This window comes from Cataglyphis hispanica, chromosome 19 (genome assembly GCF_021464435.1).
Source record: "Cataglyphis hispanica isolate Lineage 1 chromosome 19, ULB_Chis1_1.0, whole genome shotgun sequence".
NCBI classification, from domain to species: Eukaryota; Metazoa; Arthropoda; class Insecta; order Hymenoptera; family Formicidae; genus Cataglyphis; species Cataglyphis hispanica.
In genome coordinates this window covers 3,882,686-3,901,640 of record NC_065972.1, presented here as the reverse complement: position 1 = coordinate 3,901,640, position 18,955 = coordinate 3,882,686, and the positions used below count along the sequence as shown (strand labels likewise).

The following is an 18,955-nucleotide window of genomic DNA, read 5'->3' as shown; positions in this document are numbered from 1 at the left end:
TTTTTTTTCTTCCCGAGCGACGAGCTGGCGCGAACAATATCCCCGGTGTTTCTAAAGACGGATGTTCTACGCAGCGAAATTTCTTTCAAGCCTTCTCATAACATCTCTTTTTTAAACAATTTTTACACTCTTAAAATCTCGCTTCTCTCTTCGTACATATTATCATTTATTAAGAAAAATAATAATAATATTTTGCTTCTATTTTTTTATCAGATACATTTTTTTATTAGAAAAAAGATAACGAATTATATTCGATATAATTCTTATATTAGAAATAATTTTTAATGTAATATAAATTATAAATTTTTAATTTTAAAAATATAGAGAATTATTTATAATATTATTATATATCAATTATATTCTTTATAATATTATTATATATTAATTATATTGTTTAATATTTTTATATATATATATATATATTATATATTAATTATATTATCTAATATTATTGTATATATAATATAATTATTTATAAAGAATTTTTCATAAAACACATGCCGAACTTTGCAATAATATACGCATAATTTTAACTGAAAATTGCTTTAATATATTTAATATATTTAATTTCTGACAATCAAATATTATTTTACAATATAATATTCATCAATATTAGCTTACAGCATAATATTCATCAAATATTAGAGCTGTCACTTTACTGATCAGAATGATTATCCACAATGCTACTGGCATGCGCACACATGGCACGTGTCATGTGATATAAAAGTTTCGATTTGGCAGACTCTGTCGACGTCTGTCCGGCAGCTAGAGCTCGAGATGCAAATTGTTTTCGAATTGCAGAACCGGATAGACGCAATTTGCCGCGACTGCAACGATCGGTTTTTCCGGGAAATCCGTCCACGTCGATGTCCAACGTCGATCGATCTCGCGGCTCCGCTAAAATGCTGCTGTCCGTGAAAATAAAGTTCTCGGACGACTTGCATGTTATTTGTTGTCCCGTTCGATCGCGACCTTAACACCCTTTCGAGGACGAGAGAGAGAGAGAGAGAGAGAGAGAGAGAGAGAGAGAGAGAGAGAGACGACTCCGATGCGAGATAGAAGGAAAGTAAAATGAAAGCGTATTGAAAGTGGAATGGAAGTAGAATTGGAGGAGATTTGAAGAAACGGGCGGAAGAGAAGGACGGGAATATCTCCTCAAATTGCGATTGTATTCTGTATCGAATCCGAGTTTCCATGAAGCGATCAATTTAATTTGATCATCATTAAATATCTTTTAATACGTATATATTCTCTCTCGCGTAATTTTTACGCATTAAAAACATTTTTTTCAACTTAGATTGCATTGTAATTATTTTATCTAGTATTTTAAATCCAAAATCTTTGAAAAATCTCGAATGTTATATTAAATTTAAAATTGAATTTGGGAACAATTAAAATTGATTTAAATTTGATTAAAGGTTGATTTAAATTGAATCAAATTTAAAATTGAATTAAAAAAAAAATTTCAATTAAAAAATAATTAATTTTCTCTCTTATAAATGTTAAGCGTAATATTTTAGTGTGTAAAGCATGTAACGAAAGGTTGGCTCGATCAAAGTAAATCGAAGCATTTGCAATTTTCTCGCGATTGATAAGCGATTACCTGCAATAACTTTGTGCGATTTACAATATAATATAGAGGCGCTTTCTCAGTGACAATAAAAGAAAGGTTTTATCAAACGCGGTGAACTGGACTCGGAAGGGAGGAGACTCCATCGATTCTTTCTCTCTTTCTCTCGCCGCAAAAAGGAAAATATTATTTTAATCGTCCTTTCCATCGCCAGCTGATATCTCAATAAATAACGCCCGGAAAGCGACGGAGATGATCGGTCGGTCCTTTTAGAGCTCTCGCGGTCCAAATTAATCCTTTAATCCGCGGATTTTTCATTCGAGAATTCTTTGAGGAAAGAAGTGCGATTTAATATAATTTTAATAATTTAAATATATATTAATATTGCATTAAATAATAATTGAATTATATTAAATATAAATATATTAATATTGTATTATATTAAATTATATTATACAATATTAATATAAATTTTTAATTAAAACAATTTTTTCTTTAATATGTGATTTAAATCAAATTAATTTTTTTTTTTTTTTAATCTTAATTTGCTGGATCATTATCAATTTGATTTGCCCCAAAGTGTGTCCGTCTTTAATCATAGGCTAAAATTCGCAAGGTTAACCAAGAAAAGGTACAACGAGGATTGATATCGAGTTTCAAGGGGAATGTTCGATATTTGAGAACCGCTGTTTTAATCGATAGTACCAAGTGCACTTTGTTCTTTGTTACCGCGACGAGCGATAAAAACTGACACTCGTGTCTCTTTTATTGTAATAGTGCCTCTTGTATTTTTTTTTTTTTTTTGTTCGGTAAAAAGTCGAGCCTCGCGATTCCACGATAACATCTATTATAATAAAAATCAATTTTTATTCTTCGTAAATGAAAGAGGCGCGCTTCTTGGAAAATGGCAATATCAAATATAATATATAATGTATAATTTATCTGCGAAATGAAATAATTCCCTTATAACTTTACATATTATAGGGTACATATGTCGAATAGGTTTTAATATTAATATTTTATTACGTACTGAAGAGGCATCGTTGAACATAATAAATATTGACACAATATTCAGTAATTGTTGAGCGTCATAACAATGTATAATGTGATATTTTCAAATGATAAGAATAATGACGATGATAAAATGTTCCATAAATATTAAAACAGTATACGCTTATTATTGTGTATTCATTATATTATTTACGCATTTAATTAAACGTGCCGGTCCAAGCTGCTTTAAAACAATTGCCTTAAAAGCGAGGGATTAATTTAAATTATTTCGATTAAGATAAATAATTTTCGAGACACACACACACACACACACATACTCATACGGAATCGTGATAAAACTCTGGATAAAACAATATTTTGACGATGATAATCCCGATGAATTTCTCGCAGGCTCAGGTCTCGGCCGGAAGGTACGATAAGGAGGGAGGGAAGGGAGGATAAATATTCAGGATTGAGATAATGACGTGATGAGAATTTCTTTCTCACCTTCTTAATCTTCCCCAAATTTAAAGGGCACATCCGGGCAAAAGTAATTGCGCGGAAGGCAAGGCGAAGGGTCGAATTAGTGTATCGTGGCGCGGGAAAGATTACGTGAAGATGAAAGGTGGATATGAAGAAGTGTGAGAGAGAGAGAGAGAGAGAGAGGGAGGGAGGGAGGGAGAGAGGGGAAGGGAAGGAGAGGAATTTTATCGGATATAAGGGGGAGAGAGGCCGATGGTTAAATAAATTGGCCTCGTCATGGAAATTGAATTCATGTCGAACTTCCGAAACATCGTCTCGAATTTTTATCATGCTAATCTCTCTCCCTCTCTCTTCTTTCATCCTCTGATATTAACCCTCTGCTGTTTTTTCCTTGTATTGCAATCTCAAATTTTCTTTGTTCCGCGTAACAATTTTGGGGCAAGCAAAGTACAAAATGGCTTATCGTGCCAAGTAAAAGTGCAAAAGGTCTCTCTCTCTCTCTCATTTAAATTTTATATTTGAAATATGTATACGCAAAGATATTAATTGGAATCTAACGGACTCCTAGTGCGAACTTGGAGGATTAAATATTCATTTGAAATTTTTCATCGACACGATCTGGTTATTCATATATACCGCTCTTGCGTTGTAGTTCCCCTTTATTTATCCATTCGCCGCTTGTTTACCATTTGCCGTTTCCTTTGTTCCCTACATTCGTTGTTCGCTTGTTCCCCATTTACGCGTCGTTTCACTTGTATGTGCACTTGTCCTCCACTTTGTTTCCAATTTGTTCTCTCTTCACATCCGTTCATTCACTTTTGCGTTCGTTTTTTCATCCGTCGCCATTTATTTTACACCCGTTCTTCATATCCCTTCCTCATTTATTTCCCATTCCTTTTGTCTGCCATTTATTTTTCATTTATATTCCCCCATTTCCTTTTCTCTCCGCATTCATTTCAGCCGAACAATGCGGTTCGTGCGCGGTCAAGGCACAAATATCGTTTTGTCGTGCGGGAGAATCGATTTTTCCCCCCTCGAAATTTCCTCGAAGCCGACGGCGAATGGATGTCAAGGCGAAATGTAAAGTTTTCCCGGAAAGACTTTGTGACGTCAGGCTTGCCTTCGCTACAAGAGGGCTGTAGTTAGTCCAAACACAAATGTACGTACGCCCACGCTGTGATACTCGAGTACTTCAACTTTGTACACACACACACACACACACACACACACACACACACACACACACACACACACACACACACACACTATATATATATATATATATATATATATATACAGGGTGGTAAAGAAATTGGGACTCTAAAATATCTCGAAGGGTATAGGTTTTGCAGAAAAATGTTAAATACAAAAGTTTTTGGGTATCAAAAGAGTTATCTGATTGGTCAATTAGATTTTGAAAATTTTCAAAATCTAGGTGATGTTTCAGATAATTTTTTTTCGATACCCTTTTGAATTTAAAATCCTATTCTCTTCGAGATATTTTGAGATCCCGATATTTTTTTTATTTTTGTTTATATTTAAAATCCTGTTCCCTTCGAGATATTTTAAGATCCCGATATTTTTTGCACCCTGTATACATGTAATGTGAGTGTTTAATATGTCCGTGTCATTCCCTCTTGAACTAATTAAAAATGAATGTTTTTAGCGAGATTGCTTTTTAGAAAAGATACCGGTGTACATACAATTTATCAAACTGGATTTAATAATTTCATAAATTGATTGAAAAATTGTTTAATATTTGTCTGCGCGAATGGAAAAATAAGAATCTTGGCTGTAAACTGGCTTCGGTATCGGAGTGAAAAGTATATAAGCTTCTTGGCACTCACTCATATCTACGGCGTCGTCTTTTTCAATTTCCGGAATTGAACGGCCATCGAACTCGCGCGAACCCCGACTCACCTCATCCTCTTCCGGATGTCGTTTCACCGGATAACTGCCCCCGGCGGGACACCACAGTTCTGTGTTTCCGGGAAATTTTTCCGTTTTGCCTTCTACCGGAACTTTACACACACACACATACGCATTGCATCGCGATGTTTCGTCAACTTTACTCCTCTCTTTCTCGCATTATGAGCGAGAAATGTTCATGTGCGATGTGGAGCGAGACAGAACGAAGGAAGAAACAATAAAAATCGAGAACGAGGTACACAAACTGTCGTAGAACAAGGACAAAGTAGGAGAAAAATATTGTTGGAAAAAAATTGACTTAAATATGCATATGTCAAATGGTCCATAAATTTTGGTGTTTAATTTAATATGATATGGATATGTCAAATGATGGCACTAATACTATGTTAATATTTCAACACAGAATCAATGTAAATTTGAAATAAATTTTTTTATGTAAAATCAACATATTTTTAACGACAAAATTAACTTGGAAAAAAATTATTGACAGTTGTTATGACTCTTACTCCTATTATAGGAGTGGATATATTTTTTCTCGTAAATTTTAAATCCTGTCAAGAATAATACGGAACATATCTATTGTTGAAAAATTAAAATTAAAAATATATACACATTGTATTATTTTTATTTTTTTTTCAGTTATTTTAATAATTTAACATTTAAATTCAATTAGCACAACAGCAATATGTCAAATGAATGTATTAAATTTTAACGCAAAAATTTTAACCGGCATATTTTTGTTTTAACAAGAAAACATAAATTTTCTAAGAGAGAAAGTGTAGAATAATTTAAAAAATCGATAAGAAATAATTTGAGAAGAATAAATAAATAAAATTTGATTGACATTACATGACCTTTTAACTCAAAGTTCTCGATTTAGAATCGAGAAAATTAAATTATAAGGTCGCGTCATTTCGATTTAATATTAGAATCTATAATTATAAATAAAATCTAAAATTATAAATAGTAATCCAAAAATATTATAGCCCATAAATGTATCAATGTATCCTTGTCAATGTGCTTCGTTCAAGCGCGAAATCAAATAATTCAATTAAATTTTAATATCGCGACGGCGCGGCTGACAATAAATGCAGTGACATCTCTTGATATAAAAAAGTTCGTCAAACAAGTTATTCCTCTCGGAAGAAATTTTTCTTTCCTTATCGATTTTCTACTTTGCTCGTTAGCGAAATACGAGTGCTCGGTTCACAGGAAAGCATCCGATATTTTCCAAAAACATGACTTTTGACGCAGCGCAATTTCTTTTTAAACGTCGACGTCAAACGTCAAAGTTAGGTATTTCCGTTTCTTCTCCGCATTAACTTGAGTAAAAAAAAAAAATTGTTGAAACATTCGAAATATATTTTTTCTCAGATTTATACATCGTCATCTGTCGAAAATTTTCGTTCGGAAACTTTTCTCGGATCGAATAGCTCTCTAACAAGATCGAGCGAACAAATCGGTCCTTTCCCAAAGAGCCAACGTTCAAGCTTCGAAGCTTTGCGGATTTTTTTCTTTTTTTCTCCATCATGCGCACCGTTTTGCGGTGGCGGTTCTCTCGTTTGTAATCGCGTTCGCAGAATCAGAAACTGCGGCCACCCCCCGCGCAGCGCGATAAATTCGCGTCCCCGCTCTCGACGTGTGGCACCCACTACTAGCCGTACTCGGTAATAAAGCAATCGATTCCTCGAGGCCACGTGGCCCCGAGTGTTTCCAGGTAAGCCAGCCCGCCGACCGTCGACGAGTTCAGGGAAGTCCTTATGGGAAATCGATATACGCCCGGGATTCTTAATACGCAAATGTCGTCTCGAGATATACACCCAGCCGACACGGTATCAGTCTCTCTCTCTCTCTCTCTCTCTCTCTCTTCTTTCCTCTTCCACAGTTTCTGCTTCCTAAGGCGAAGGATTTGCGATGTTTCTCTTTATTATTCAAGATATTTCTGGAGAAATGAAAAAAATGAAATTAAAAAAAAAGATGAAGCTTGTTTTATCGATAACGAAACTATGATAAATGGATAAATTTTTTTTTTCATGAAATTGAAGTAACGTATAAAAATTGAAAATACTTATTTATATATTATTTATATATCATAGTATTTTTCGTTGAGAAAATTCATCCGGTTACATAAAATTTTTTTTTTTTTTTTTTAAATTTAAATAAAATAAAATAAAAAATTAAATTAAGTAAAAAAAAATTTTTTTACCGTACGAAAATTATTAATCCTACTTGAATTAAGATTTAAGTGTTCGGATAGAATATTTATATCGATAAATTTTCACGCATGGAAGAATTTACAAGTTTAATTTCGAAGTAGAACATTCTCCACGTTCTCCGGAAATTTCCAGAAATCCAATTGTAAGCCATCGGTGGTTTCCGGGTGGGGGAGGAGGAGAGAGGGGAGAGGGTAGATCGCGGGAGGACGGGGGAGAGCCCTTTCTAGTGGTCATCCTGACACAGCAGGAGAATCCGAAATTAGGAAATCGTCCTTCTGTCGACTCTACAGTTCCGCCAGCCGTTCCTTTCCCTCTGTCACACCCCTTCCTGTCATCCTGTTCTGCGCCAGTTTCTCATTCTCCGCCGATCCGCAGCCACGAAACGGCGGATAAATGGCGGTCGCCCACTTTGGCAAGGACGAAGGATTCGTTCGAGTATCGCCCGGGGACGAATCACCGCCGATCGTTGGACCGGAAGATCCGTCTTCTCACGATCCGGACGTTCGATCTTCCGTTTTTTTCCGGGTAACGGCTCTTCTTTTATCTTCGCGATTAGGCGAGATTAATTCTGTGGTGTTGGCGACCGGCAGGATAAGATCCTTTTATACCCGTTTTAGATCCGTGTTCATTAGGGAATTTTCACGCGATAAATCGCGGAAAATTACAATGGAAAAACGAATACAACTTCGAGAGAGCCTGTAATTCTTTCTCATTAAAAGCTAATTAATTATCGCTTGAATACTTTATCTATTTTATTCTTTTTTATTGATTTTATATTATTTTTATTTCATTTTTTTAAATATTTTTTTTTAAGTTCTTTTAACGTGATCAGTTTCAAGTTTTATGTATTTCTCTCTATAAAAACTTTTATTTTTATTTGATTTATTTAGTTATTTAATATTTCAAACGAGAGATATACAATATTATTCTGTAAAATCTTTTTCCTCTCAACGACTTGGAATTAAACAATTTTTATTTATTTCCTTTCCTTGACAGCCGATTGACAAAAGATATTCGATATTCCTCGCGCGATATTTGAAGGATTTATGCTTCGCCGTGTGTAAACCCTTAACAGTAGACTGAGAAGAGAAATTCGGCGACATTTAGTCAATGCGCGAGCGTGAAATATGGAAGCGAGACCGCCTTAATTAGCGTGCAAATCCGCCGAAATCCGGGAAATGGGATGCGAAATTCATGCCTCGTCGGCGCGTCCCGACGGCCTTCTCTCCTTTCCCTAATGAAAGTAAATCTGACGCCGCGAAACTTGGAGCAAGCGATCTATTCGTGGCTCCAATCTGATCGGCGATACAATGTCGATCGCGCTACATTTAATTCTCCAATAGAGATGTCGGGATTAGCCCCTCGAGGGATTAACCTTGATTCATTTAATTAATCTCTTCCAATTATCTGCCTCTGTATTTTTAACTTTTACGCTACATCGTTAATGGTTCCTTTTTAATTTATAAAAAGAAAGAAAGAAAGGCGTCATTCATCTATTCTGAAAATTATTTACGCTCGAAGAAATTCAGTTCGCTCTACTTGCGAATTCAATTGATAAATATCTTCCGAAAATATTTTCTTTTCTTTTGATGTGTGTCATCAATCCGATTATCCATAATTATTTCCCTGCTATATTTGAGATCTATTTCGTCAAATTATATATATTAATTATCAAATATATATATAAATTATCTAATTATGTATATACAATTATATTAAATTATATATAGTTTATGTAACGAAATAGATTTCGAATATAGGCAAATAATTATGGATATCAGTCAAGTTAATAGAACACACAAAAATAAAAAAAGATACTTTCATATATATATATATATATATTTATTTTTTTAATTAATAATTAGTGATGAAATAATTAACGACGAAAAGACTTCTTTTCAAAATTTATTATTTTTAAAGCTAATTATGAACGATTAATTAATTTTTAAATTGTGCTTCGTGTATTGTTTTATGTATGATATTTATATTTATTTTTATAATTAATATAATGAACAAGTTAATTAACAACCAAGGTATTTCCTTCGAGCGCTAATCATGACAGATTCAATTAATTCGCCAATTGTTGTCCACATAGCATTTCGACGAACTACATTTTTCTCTCTTTATTCTTAGAAAAAGAATTAATCCTCCTCATATTTCCTTTCGGTTATTTGACCCGTGACCGGGTCGATTAACTCGTCAATTATCTCTCATCCGCACGACAGGAGAGAGAGAGAGAGAGGGGAGATTCCGAAAATAATTTACGACAGTACTCTTAAGAACTCGACTCGCGTTTCGCTTTTGCGAATCGCCAATCGGCATCGTTATTACAAGATGCTGCTTGCATCCTTCATTCTGCTCGATGGTTAATTTATGTACACATCGTGATTTGCGATTTTGCGTTAGCTCGCTCGGCTAAAACACAGGTCGAATTAATGAGCCGCGTTTATGCGATTTACCTCGACAGCGAGAGGAGGTTTATGAATTATGTACGACGGGTGTATTTTCGGCGCGCAAAATTTCCACGCCTCGTTAAAACGTCGGTTTCGCCAGAATCTATCACGAGACTCCAGAGAGAGTTGGCGAAAATTATTATTAAGCGAGATCTTCGTTTTCGCGTACACGTGATTGAGACACGTTCGATGTCCACTTATTTACGGTGTTTTATCGGCGAATTTATGGCGGATTGCATCGATAACGATGCGAATCTAAACTAAAATCCTAAAGTGCACTTTTTACTCGCTACAAAAAAAAAATGGACTTTGCTCGACTCGGTGTAAATAAATAATTAAATGCGCTATGGTAGACTTTGGTTGATTATTTTTTTTTTGTCTGAGAGAGAGGACAAAGGATAACAGGCAATTATATTGCAACAATGAGTCAGTTGGTGAAAAAAATTGGGTACCGTTTCGAGAGTTACGATCAGACGAATAGAAGCCGTTTGCGACGATTTTTATGCGACGAGGATAACGAGCAATTATTCAGCAAACGAACGCGCTTCATCACGATTTTGTAATGCGGAATTTTTTTTATGTTAAAATATATACAGACGTAAGATGTGTATTATGTTATAAGGGTATTTTGCAAACGATAAAATACAATCAAATAAAATATATAAAAATTTTATTGTATTAAACGTATTATTTTAGAAGCATAAAAAAAAACACGAGAGATACATATTGTAATATATTTATTAAATATGTAAATACGATTAAAAGTTTGAGTAAATCGAGAATAAATATCTTAATTTATATAGTAGGTTGTTCATTTTTATTTTTTATACAGACATTTTTGATTGACAAAAGAAATTGATATCAAAATTCTCATTTATTTAAATTTGAATTTATAAATTTGAATTTATACTATTTTAATCTAATTACTGTTTAATTTACTTCCATTCCGATCGCTATTTGATTTCCATTAGTATTAATTTTTATTTCTATCGCGATTTATTTATTTGATTGGATTCTGTTATTGTTTTTATTAATAATTATTATATTTTTAATGAAATCGCGTTTGTTCATTTATTATCGATAATAAATTGTTAATTAATTTGTCAAATGGTTTCAAAATGCGGTAGGGAAACCAGCAATAATTTTACAAATACGGCAGACAAATATTCATCGAAATAAAATTGACGTTAATTACGCGAACCGAGCGTGTTTCAGGCTATTAAGGACAGCCAGTGATCCCTGAACATTTTCAGAATGCGCCCCATATTGGAACTGCAGGGTTTAATTTAAACCGGGTATAATTCACGATCCGATAACAGCATGCGCATTCGAGCACAATAATAATTAAACGGTTATTTTTGCAAATCGCCCACTGCCAATGATAACCAAACGCTTTAGCGAATCTCATATTTTCGGAAAATCTCGATCAAATACTTCTGGTTTTACCTTCCATTTTTTTAATAGAAATTTTTATTTAGTTATCTTCAGATAAACATTAGAAAAATTATTTTAAAGTTTGAAATTAGAAATTTATAGAATTTAAGAAATTAAAATCTTGATTTTATGAATCGAAAATTCAAATTTTAAGATGTAAAATATTTGAGCAGTCCAGAATTTCAAAATTCCGTGCTCCAAATATTTGATTTTAAAAGGATATAATAATTTATAGTTTATTAGATATCTAAATTAGAATTAAGAAATTTAAAAAATTCAAGAGCGATCATTTTCTATTATAATTTTTTATTAATAGAAATTTTCATTTGGTTATTTTCAGATAAATACAAGTCTAGAAAAATTATTTTAAAATTTGAAACTTATTAGATTTATTGAATTAGAAATTTATAGAATTTAAGAAATTAAAATCTTAATTTTACGAATCGAAAATTCAAATTTTAAAATGTAAAATATTTGAAAAGTCCAAAATTCCAAAATTCTGTGGCCAAATATTTGATTTTAAATGGATATAATAATTTATTAGTTTATTAGATATCTAAATTAGAACTCAGAAATTTAAAAAATTCAAGAGCGATCTTTTTCTATTATAATTTTTTATTAATAGAAATTTTCATTTGGTTATTTTCAAATAAATACAAGTCTAGAAAAATTATTTTAAAATTTGAAACTTATTGTATTTATTGAATTAGAAATTTATAGAATTTAAGAAATTAAAATCTTGATTTTAGGAATCGAAAATTCAAATTTTAAGATGTAAAATATTTGAAAAGTCCAAAATTCCAAAATTCTGTGGTCAAATATTTGATTTTAAGTGGATATAATAATTTATTAGTTTATTAGATATCTAAATTAGAACTCAGAAATTTAAAAAATTCAAGAGCGATCTTTTTCTATTATAATTTTTTATTAATAGAAATTTTCATTTGGTTATTTTCAAATAAATACAAGTCTAGAAAAATTATTTTAAAATTTGAAACTTATTGTATTTATTGAATTAGAAATTTATAGAATTTAAGAAATTAAAATCTTGATTTTAGGAATCGAAAATTCAAATTTTAAGATGTAAAATATTTGAAAAGTCCAAAATTCCAAAATTCTGTGGTCAAATATTTGATTTTAAGTGGATATAATAATTTATTAGTTTATTAGATATCTAAATTAGAACTCAGAAATTTAGGAATTTCAAGGGCGATTCTTTTCTATTATGATATCTTTGCAAGTTTCTTTCATTTATCTAATTTTAAAACTTTCGTATTACAAAATTTTTGTACTTTGATTCATCTTGAAGATTCAAGGATCTTACCTCATCTTGCTTTCATATATTGACGTCTTTCAATTCTCGCGTCCCGCAAGTCCTGGAACTTCCCTCGAATGTTTCGGTGTCTTTATTAGTCTTCGGAAGTTCGCTACGTAGCGGAATCTTCGTTAAAATCCGAACGAGTTCGGAATTATCCTGGCAAAAAGAGACGAGCGATCGCGGATGAACGGATAGAAAAGGAGGGATGGAGGGGGGGCTGACTCTCTTTATTAAAAATTCTTATTTAAAGTGCGCTCCTAACAGAAGCTCGTAAAAGAAGTCCTGCCGATGCAGGAAGAGCTTTAATAAAGGAATTCTTAACGGCGGCGGTAAGATTGCCGATCGTCTCTTCTGTAGTTGCTTTAGAAGAACGAATCGTTCGGCTTATTAAAATTTTTTAATTTTTTATTAAAATTTTTTATTGACGATGCGACGATGGAAATCATCACGAGAATACTGGCCTAAAAATTTTATGAATATGATGGATTAAAAATTTTCTCATGTGAAATTGAAGGCCGAAAATTCGTCGCCCATTGAAAGAAAGTAACTTCTTAATTTGAAGATCTTATTGATTAAATCAATTGACGTAGTCAAGTTCAAGTAATTCAATAAATCTAATAAGTTTCAAATTTTAAAATAATTTTTCTAGACTTGTATTTATCTGAAAATAACCAAATGAAAATTTCTATTAATAAAAAATTATAATAGAAAAAGATCGCTCTTGAATTTTTTAAATTTCTGAGTTCTAATTTAGATATCTAATAAACTATAAATTATTATATCCTTTTAAAATCAAATATTTGGAGCACGGAATTTTGAAATTCTGGACTGCTCAAATATTTTACATCTTAAAATTTGAATTTTCGATTCATAAAATTAAGATTTTAATTTCTTAAATTCTATAAATTTCTAATTCAATAAATCCAATAAATTTCAAATTTTAAAATAATGTTTCTAGACTTGTATTTATCTGAAAATAACCAAATGAAAATTTCTATTAATAAAAAATTATAATAGAAAATGATCGCTCTTGAATTTTTTAAATTTCTTAATTCTAATTTAGATATCTAATAAACTATAAATTACTATATCCTTTTAAAATCAAATATTTGGATCTCTGGAGCACGGAATTTTGAAATTTAAAATTGAGATTTAAGAATTATTGGCGAAAAATATATAAATATTTAAGTAAATTAATATATCCGGATGTTAAATATTTGATGAATTTAGTATCTAAAATTTATTATCTAAGATTCAATATCGGATCAGTTTGATGATATAGATCACGAATACGAAGATAAAATAGAGTAAAATTATTTTGTTTGGAAATCAAAGATTTTTTTTCCACACTGTTACATGCGGAGAAAGCAGATACACACAAAGAATTCGAAGATTCCGAGCAGCCTAAGTTTGCAGAATCGCGCGGATGTCTCTTTGATCTGTCAGTAAAACGAAAGTGAATTTGCCTAGTGCACTAGAAACTGAATTACTTGGAGAGGTTTTCTTTCCCTGTCGCGAGAGCGCCCGTCGATTTCTTTCATCCTTCGTACGGAGCACAAAAGAAGGCTTGCTTTCGTAAGAGGATCGTTCAACACGAAGCAGGAATTAAAAATACAAGCCTTACATGGCAAAAGGTTAGGGACAAAAACAGAGAGAAATTGTGTTTATTGCAAAAAAAATATAAAGTGCCACTTGCAGAGAAAAATTATCGTCAAAATAATCAAATATTTATTATGAGAAAAAATGGTATAACAATAGACGTATAATAATGTAATTACCTTAACGATTACATTATTGTTGAATTATTGTATTATACTAGTGTATTAATATTTTATTATATACTTATTATTTATATTTCAATATATTATTGTTACATATCATTGATGACTATAATTATTTCATCATTAAACTATCCTGGCTCTCCTGTAATAAATTTTATATTAAAGTTGCTATTCATGATATAACTATATCATTATAGACATCATAATAGACACACACACACATACACAACCGCAGACACAATAAATTAACCATTGTGGCGGCAGTATAGTACAGAAGATTTATTTTCGCGAACGGTTCAATGCTCTTGATTCTTCCCTTACTTCGAGTGTGTTTGTCGAGGAGCGCTCGTTCCCTCGACTTTTATCTTTACGGCGGAAACGAATGCTCTCAAGAACAACCATCGATATTCTCGTCCCGGAAATATCGGGCTTGTTCTTAAGTGCGACGTGTTTCACGACGATCGGTCGCGATAATTTATCGTTTCTCTGAAAAATATCCTTTTTTTTTTTTTATCGTTCTCAAAATCTCCGTAAGTGCACTCTTTCCTCGGGAAAAAAAAAAAAAAAACTTCCAGAAAATTTATAGAAACATAAAGAAATAATATTTCTGATAACGAAAAAATACAACCCTTTTGTGAGATGAGATATTATATTTTTAATAACGAAAAAATAACGTACGACTAAAAGAAATAAAATTTTGTGTTTAAAAATAATTTATTTGTGAGACAAATAAATTCTGATGAGAAATATATATCTATTTTTTTTTTTTTTTTTTCTTTATTTTTATTTACACGCTACATCGAATTAATATTTTTTTTTTTCGAAAATAATCTCGCTTATTCGTATATTTTTAATATTTATATTTTAATATATCATAATTATATTTAATATATTATAATATATATTTTAATATATTTTAATATATATTTATAATATATTTTCTTATATATTTATAATATTTATAATATATTAATAATATATTTTAAATTACTTTTATTTTGTTACAGGTACAAGGATAATAGAGCGTATCCTTGGCCGGGCGGAGAGAGTCACTTTATCCTGTATCCGGAGAGCGCGAATCAAACGATCTACACGCAGGAGATGAGAGCCTCGGATGCGGGACGATACTCGTGTCAGGCACGTAACGACACAACTACTTTGGAAGGCGACATCACTCTCGCCGTACTCGGTAAGTAGGATATATTCTGGAATAAAGCTGATGGGATTCATGCATCAACTTTATATTAAAAGCTCAAAAGACATCCCATCGTGTCTCCATTCGACGTTTAATAACAAGATGCCGCATATAATGATAACGAGATAACGGCGAACGATATTGAGATTGAGATTGGAAGGTCGTTTAGACGTTTAACTTTTAATGAAATATTATATATAATGCGTAGAAAATATTTTTTTATAAATTATAACTTAATATCTTATACGTCTATACATGTGATAGCAATTTTTTTAATTAAACAATTAAAGAGAATATAATGTCCAGATAATTTACTCGATATAACAACGACATTATTAATCTAATTTATAAAGACTTTATAAGACAGAAATATTTTTTTCCGTCAAATTTATTTATCTAAACTTTTTGTAATGTCTATCTCGAAAAATGTTATTTGCTTTGAAGAATTTAACAGAATGAGGGCGAGGAGACAATTAAATTTTTCCAAACACTCGCGATAACAAAAAAGGAAAGAAGAAAAAAAGGGAAAAAATCAGTCGAAAAGCTCGTTCAGTTCGATCCACTTGTGCTGTCGCTGCGAGAAAAATAAAAAACTCGTGAGTGAATTCATGAAAAAGACTCGCCTTTGAAGCTTCTATTCAAAATAAAAGCGAGGACACGAGAGGGGGAGGGGGACAAATGCTCGATCAGGGAACGAGTTGTCGCGAAAAACGTTGCGAAACGTCAATCGCTGACGCTGACAAAACGGTACTCGCTTTCAATATCCGTGTCAAAGAGTCTCGTCATGATACTGTCATGTGCCGAGATCTACCCTCTAGAATAGGATGGAACATCCCCCGGCGGTCTTCTTTTTCTGCACTTTTTCAGCGTGCAAAATTTTTTTTCATCATTCTGGATAACATCTTATGCAATTTATATATTTTTTTATATCTTTTTATTTAAATATTTTTTTATTTATATACTTTTACATTTTTATTTATATATTTTTATATTTTTATTTACATATATTTATATATTTTTTTATATATATATATATTTTTGCACGATATAAAAATTTGGATAAAAATCTTCAAAAATATATATATATATATATATAGATATTATATATTTGTTTAATCAAACTTTTTATAGATGCGTGGTAACAATTAACGCTTTTAACACAATTCTTTTTTTTTATTTATTTTTTTATTCCTTTTTTTTCATTTATTTTTTATTCCGTTTCAAGATATTTTCGAATAAATGTAAAATATGCGAATAAAAATTATAATATTAATATAAATATAAAAATACACGAATCACGCGCTCTAAAATTATAGCGAGCATAATAGCCATCGAGATCCGATAAGAGATAATCAGAACACTTAGGAAAATAAATAAGAGAGAGATATTTAGAGATTAAGTACTTTCAAAATGAATTCTCAAAAATACACAGCTATCTTATTTGCGTTTCGAGAGAAAAATTTCTTCGCTTATTCGAACGGACTGATAACTTCTTCTCGGAAGTCGTCGTTGATATTATCCTCGACGCGAGATAACAGAGCTGGAGTGTATCGAGCGTCCGCAAACGTCATCGATCCGGAATTTCAATTAAAGTCCGCTGCTGTCGAGTCTGATCGGTTCCGGGCAGTCAGTCGCTTTTCCGGCGCGAGCTTTTGGTCTCGGCGGAAAACCGAATAAAAGTGTTGTGCGCGATTCACCTGGATTTTTGCCTGCATTTTAACGCCGCACCAGTGTTTCCCGCCCGGAAACACGCCGTATCATATTTCGCGGTTATCAAATTTTTGCGACTTTGATGAAAAAATCAAAAGAAACACATTTATTGCCTTATTTTATATTTGTTGAAGCAATAATTTAATTATTATCGCAATGTTAATTATTCAATGCATTTTTAATCGATTTATTTAGCTTTTATTTACCCATTGTTGTGCATTTTTTGTAATATTTAAACAGCCATATATCATAAATTTTATGATATGAATAATATTTTTTAATTAAATTACTATTAAATAAAAATAACAAATTTCCTACAAGTCTTTATTATAAATTTAAAATTTAAATTTTGCATTATTATTACCAAAAAATAATACATAATAATTAAGTAAATAATAACAAATGATAATAAAAAATTATTCACTTTTATTTTCTTCGTAAAGAAAATAAGAAGAAAAATTTTTTTCACCGCGGAGAGAATCGGCATGATGGCTTGTTAGGATTCAGTTGAATCGCGCCGGTTTTTTTGGAAAATTCGCCGGTACGTCTTTTCGGACGATGAGAGAGCGAGTTTAATATTCATGGAGGGAGCGACCGCGCATCCGGCCGTCTACGGCTCCTAAACCCCTCGATTTAGCGCGCATTCGTGCCCGCGCTCTCTTCCTCGTTCTGTCTGTCGATATAACCGACTTCCCAGTTCGCCCAGCAATTTGCCGAAAGTCGTTCGAGGGAATTTCGAGCCGACGACGTTTAACCCCCTTCCGCACACGTTAAACGTTCCTTCGCCGCTGGATCCTTTATCTTCTTGCTCCATCTGTCGCGTCAAGATGCCTTTCGGTCATCGGTCAATGCTTAAATGGAAAATAATTTCATCAAATTTTAAAAATAAAAATTAATTTGTCTAAATTTGTCAAAAAATTAAGTACTAAAGTATTTTTTAGTTGAACAATTCATTCTATGTGCATTTTTATATTTTTTATTTTTTTATTTATTTTTAGGTTTTATATTTTTTATTTTTATATTTTCATTATATTTTTATCATATTTATGCTACGTAATTTAATGAGTTATATTTATATTAATCGCAAATTTTTTCGAGAAGAAATACATGCGTGTGTGTTTGACTAAATCAATTTTCAGCTTATCAGAAACTTTAACATTTTTCTTTTATATCTATATTGATTGTACGTTTGCGTAGAGAATACTTTCTGTAAAATTAATTGAATGGATAAGATCATACACACGAATAGCGGGATAATCGAGAGTACGCGGGGACACTTTTCCTCCCCGGCAGGCAAATTAATGAATAAATTCCTTACACGATGTCAGACGAGCCGAGAAAGTAAGTCGGCGCTCTTCGTCTGCTTCGCGGAAAATTGCCAAACGGGAAAATTGGTACGATCCAATCTCCTTCTATCTCCCTCTCTCTCTCTTGTTCTCCTTCCTACGTATTATGCGAGGTGCGTAGGTAGAGGGTTCCGCGAACTGCCAATCGAATCTCCTTCGTAGAAAGTGCATTCGCCGTGGGATGCATCGCTCCGGTCGCTGCTTGATGCGCCACATGTGCGTTGCACTTTGACTTTCAAAAGAACGCCGCGAATTATTCCCACAGAAGCTTACGGCCGCAAAAACAGAGATCGTATAATCTCTCGATCCGTCTCGATCTTTTCATCTTGAAAATATTGAACGGTGGCTCCTCCTTTTAAACGAGAAAATACCTTCGGAAAAAAATTTTGGATTTGTAGAAAGATTTAAAAAAATAATATAATATATTACATATATGCACATTTATTATTTTATATTTTATTATTTTATTACTTTTATTATTTTATATTTATATTATTTTTTATTATATTATTTATAATGTAGTTTTGCAT

The 18,955-nt window shown here is 32.0% G+C and overlaps 1 protein-coding gene across 2 annotated transcripts in view; it reads left to right on the top strand.

Annotated features, from left to right (window-relative positions):
• Positions 1-18,955, top strand: part of LOC126856642 (single Ig IL-1-related receptor-like) — a 186,316-nt gene that overhangs the window by 85,200 nt on the left and 82,161 nt on the right. For both annotated transcript variants that reach the window (XR_007688379.1, XM_050605343.1), the window contains exon 2: positions 15,182-15,363. Coding sequence is in view for 1 of the 2 variants with exons in the window: in XM_050605343.1 (XP_050461300.1) it covers positions 15,182-15,363 (182 nt within the window). In the remaining variant the exon portion in view is untranslated. The remainder of the gene's footprint in view (positions 1-15,181; positions 15,364-18,955) is intronic.